The sequence below is a fragment of the Coccinella septempunctata genome, chromosome 6 (assembly GCF_907165205.1).
Source record: "Coccinella septempunctata chromosome 6, icCocSept1.1, whole genome shotgun sequence".
In the NCBI taxonomy this organism is placed as follows: domain Eukaryota; kingdom Metazoa; phylum Arthropoda; class Insecta; order Coleoptera; family Coccinellidae; genus Coccinella; species Coccinella septempunctata.
The window spans coordinates 31,351,275-31,355,341 of NC_058194.1; the positions used below are offsets into that span (position 1 = coordinate 31,351,275).

Below are 4,067 nucleotides of genomic sequence, written 5' to 3' on the forward strand. Positions count from 1 at the left end.
GATAACGATGGATAGGAAAAGTGTTCGAAAATTACAGTTATTAGTGACTCATTTCGGTCAAGATAAAATTGGCATATTTAGTGGTCCCAGAAAGGCAACTCAAGGACCTTCGATTTTATCCGGTAGGTATATGATTTGTTCTTTCAGAAATATTCGAATAAACGCAATGATGAGAAAATATTAGTTCGTTGATATTTTTCTTGATACTCCTGAACCAGTGTTGTCAGGACATAAAGAATAACCCTCCTAAAATTGATTTTTACTGCGTCAAACGAAAGGACATTTCCCGTGTTATTTTCTGATGGAAAACAGGGTTTTCCCCCAAAAAAAAACGCTAGCTATCCAACAACGCCGAATCTATAAGCACGGAAGCAAACTTCGGTAAATAATTACTGCATTTTCCCATGTAATAAATTCCAGATAAGCGGACAAGAATTTGACATCTAATCAGATCGTCACGAAAGGGACCAACAATTCCATTTTCGACGCTTATAAAACTTTGACGACTGCTTTATTGAATGGGGCAATCAAAGTTTGCCGTTCCAGACCCTACGAAACCGTTCCGGAAGGATATGGTTGCCTCTTAAAGAAATATGCATTGTCTAGAAACGGATACTCGGCTGCAAGTTTGTAACTCTTTCATCGCGGGAAACTGCTACGCGATTCTATGGCCTGGATTTATGGAAAGTTTCCCTGGATGGGAAATTTTATGGTCGCATGCTTTTATTGAAATCAGTACGGAGTTGGAAAACCGTTTTATCTGCCTCGCTGAGTGCTGGAGAGGTGAAGGCAGTAGTTATTAGCGAATATTTTCGGATATTCATCGTAGTTATTCTGTGCGATCTGGAAACTGCGGGTTTTCGAGTGCGAAAATTTCCCGAAGAACTTCTAGGTCAATTTTGATCAAGCAACAAATGAACAAAAGTTTATGCGAATGGGATATGATCGAAATGGAACTATGGGGCAGATATTTCTCCACCATGAAGGAATTCCTAAAAAAAAATCTAAAGAAATATATTATATGAAAATAAAGGAAGTTAATTTACAGATAAGGAGTGAACCTTCTATGAATTATTCGAACTAATGTTTCACTTAGCGAGTAAGTGGAAAAAGATAACAAAAAATAGTCTGATAAGTAAATTGGGGATTGAAACAGAGCCTCCTTCAAACTTGAAATATTCCGTTTATAAAGTAAAATCTATTCTCAGCTCAATGATGGAGTTAACAACAGTTTTTTTCTTTTTCATGTTTTTCCTTAATTCAGGTGAGTTTATTCAGAGAATCTTTCAGATTTACGTCGATTTTTCCCCAATTTTCAGGAGAATCCTTGGACTGTTATCAGTGCGAGTCTTCCAACGAAAATGCTTGTAGAGAATTTGGGCCTGATTTGTTGGAAAAACTATGCGACGCTGGTGAAAACGTCTGCTTATCTTTTGGTATCAAAAATCCGTATAACGAAGACAGACCTAGAACTTATGTGAGAAAATGTGCTGTGGATGGTACGATCTGTGGAAAAGTGAAAAATATACACGGAAACAATGTTTTGCAGTGCACAACTTGCGAATTCGAGAAATGCAACAAGAATATTATAGGCTGATTGGGTTGTCTCATAAATAAATTGATACAAGGGAAAATGGACTAGTGAAAATCGAAAATTGAAGAGAAGTCAGACCAATTTCTGACTTCTTAGTCTTCATCACATAATTCAGTAGATTATGACAACCGTGAAATCATGAAAATCATATAGAGTCATTCGGGGCAACTGTGCGCACTTTTGCCTTTCAAGCTATACCCTGTTTCAAATGTTGAAGCTAGGAAAATTAAAACATATTCATAAGATAGACAATTTTCTAATCTATAAGAAAACATCAAAAAGCAAATAAACAAAAACGTTTTCTTTCCGCAAAAAATAATTTAATAGAGAAAGTCGGAGTGCGTTCACATGCCCCTTATTGCGGGTAAGTGTGCGCACCCTCACGGGGTAAGTGAACGCAGTGCTTAGTGAACCATACAATCAAAACAAATTACAAAATAATGTTATCAAAATGTTACAATATTAGAGAAATGTTGTTTATTGTCAATACAAAAGTGCCTTTTTACAAGCAGTGCATTATTGTTCGTGCCACAATTCCTGGTAAACACAACACTTGATACATTCCCCTGTTGATGGCTCTTCATATTTTTCCGAACAAATAGGACAATATTGATCGAGTCTCAACCAAGAAAATCAACAAAGTCATTATTTATTCCTCACTGAACTAATGCCCATATAATGAATCTATGCGCACACTTTTCCGCGCACACTTTCCCCAGTAAGCCAAAATTTGAATTGACGTTCTTATAGAGTTGAGCAGCTAAGAGAACCTAAAATTTTTTATTATATATTTAGATTAATATGCCCTTGATTGAATAAAATATTGTTTAACACTGTCGGACTCGGTACTTGGACCTGGCAAAATTTGCAGAGATGCTAAAAATTAACAAGAAAACTAGTGAATTTGATTGATTGCAAATAAAAAGTTAAAGAAACGTAGCACGGCGCAATCCTATGAAAAACTAATTTGGGGATTCTGCGCCCTTGCTTCACCCAAATGAACACCTCTTTCATACATTGCATAGTCGAGATATACACACTGCGCACACTTACCCACTGCGCTCAGTTACCCCGAATGACTCTAAGGATGTACAGAGCTTTCCATTATCCCATTCTCACTTTTTGAAACATAGCCTTTTGGATTTCAACCTTTTCCTGTTAAAAATTGTTACATTCGATCATGAGGTCAATTGAAGAAAATACAATATTCACTAAAAAAATTTGTTTCATTTTAAGCGTCAAATGAATGATCTGATGTCACAAATTGACACATCATCAAAGTTGGATAGTCCTTAAGGAATTTAAAGTCAAGGGAAATTGCTATGCCGTTAAAATATTGTCACTTTAGTCGAAAAGAAACATTGAAGAGGGTAAGATATTTGCTATAAGATGATTAACTGTCTCGTTTCATGGCTCTATTCGAACATTATGTTTTACATCCTGAATCTCGGAGTTTGAAAAATTGAATTGGGCCCTGATTATCTGCCTCGTATCTCTTAGGTCATCGCCGGTGAGGTAATCGCGGTCCAAGCTCCACAATCCGAACAATAACTCAAAAACCGTTCGATTCAAACGTCTCAAAGACTGCCTGGCCGCCCGCTCTCGATTTATTGAAATAAACCTGTCGAATATTTTCTTGTATTATTATTAATCACCTTCATTAAACTTGTAGAAAGGAATGAGAAACCCCAGGCTCGCAACGCTGTTGATATTCGATAGGATGACTCGTATTTTTTGGCCGCGAGTAAATTAAAAGTTTCTCATTAATGCAAGTAATTAGCTAATGATATTGTAAACGATCTCAGAGTGGAGCCATCAATTATCCTATAGAAGCTTTGTGCGGGAAAATAAAAATAATAGATTTATCGACATCGCGGGCCATTGTTGGGTTGATGGATGGATCAAAGAGTCGAATCATAAATGGATTATGTGGCAGAGGTGAACATGAGAGCCAAAAAAATTCACGATATGATTGGGCGAATCCAGCTTCGATGGTATCGTATGTTTCTCCAGAAATAATCATCATGTTCGCCGATTACCTTCTTCATCAAGAATAAGATGATTTTTACAGGAAAAATATCGACCAAATTGAGCGTGAACGTAATCTCTTCTTCAAAAATCCAACAGAATAATCGTCCTTTATCCCGTCTCGAATTCTCGTTAAAATCCGTTATGCACGCCAGGTCAAAGCGTTAAATATTCCTCTCAAAATCCCATTAATTAAGTTTTGGACAAACATTACTCATTTTCATGCCATTGTAGAGATTTTGAAATTTCATGGATGTCTTCCCGAGACAGGTTAATTTACTCCGACTCATAATTCCGTTTATAAAACTCGTATCCGATGGCGGATAAGTGAGTATGGGAAATTGGTATTTCGGATGTGGTGAATCCTAATGGTTTACCGAAGAATGTGTATAAATGTTGTTTACGAGACGATTTAAATCAAGTTCTCCGGTTTTACTAGAAGAGG

The 4,067-nt window shown here is 36.7% G+C and overlaps 1 protein-coding gene across 1 annotated transcript; it reads left to right on the top strand.

Annotated features, from left to right (window-relative positions):
• Nucleotides 1-1,157: 1,157 nt before the first annotated feature.
• On the top strand, nt 1,158-1,773 carry LOC123315613. Its single transcript, XM_044901373.1, has 2 exons — nt 1,158-1,264; nt 1,320-1,773. The coding sequence occupies exons 1-2, from the start codon at nt 1,213-1,215 to the stop codon at nt 1,595-1,597; spliced, it is 330 nt and encodes a 109-aa protein (XP_044757308.1). The 5' UTR covers nt 1,158-1,212; the 3' UTR covers nt 1,598-1,773.
• The last annotated feature ends 2,294 nt before the right edge of the window (nt 1,774-4,067 follow it).

What these genes read in the sequence shown, in the direction of transcription:
- LOC123315613 (XM_044901373.1), top strand. Translation starts at nt 1,213, where the DNA reads ATGATGGAGTTAACAACAGTTTTTTTCTTTTTCATGTTTTTCCTTAAT. An exon ending in CATGTTTTTCCTTAATTCAG is followed by an intron (nt 1,265 to 1,319) that starts GTGAGTTTATTC and finishes CCCAATTTTCAG; the next exon opens with GAGAATCCTTGGACTGTTAT.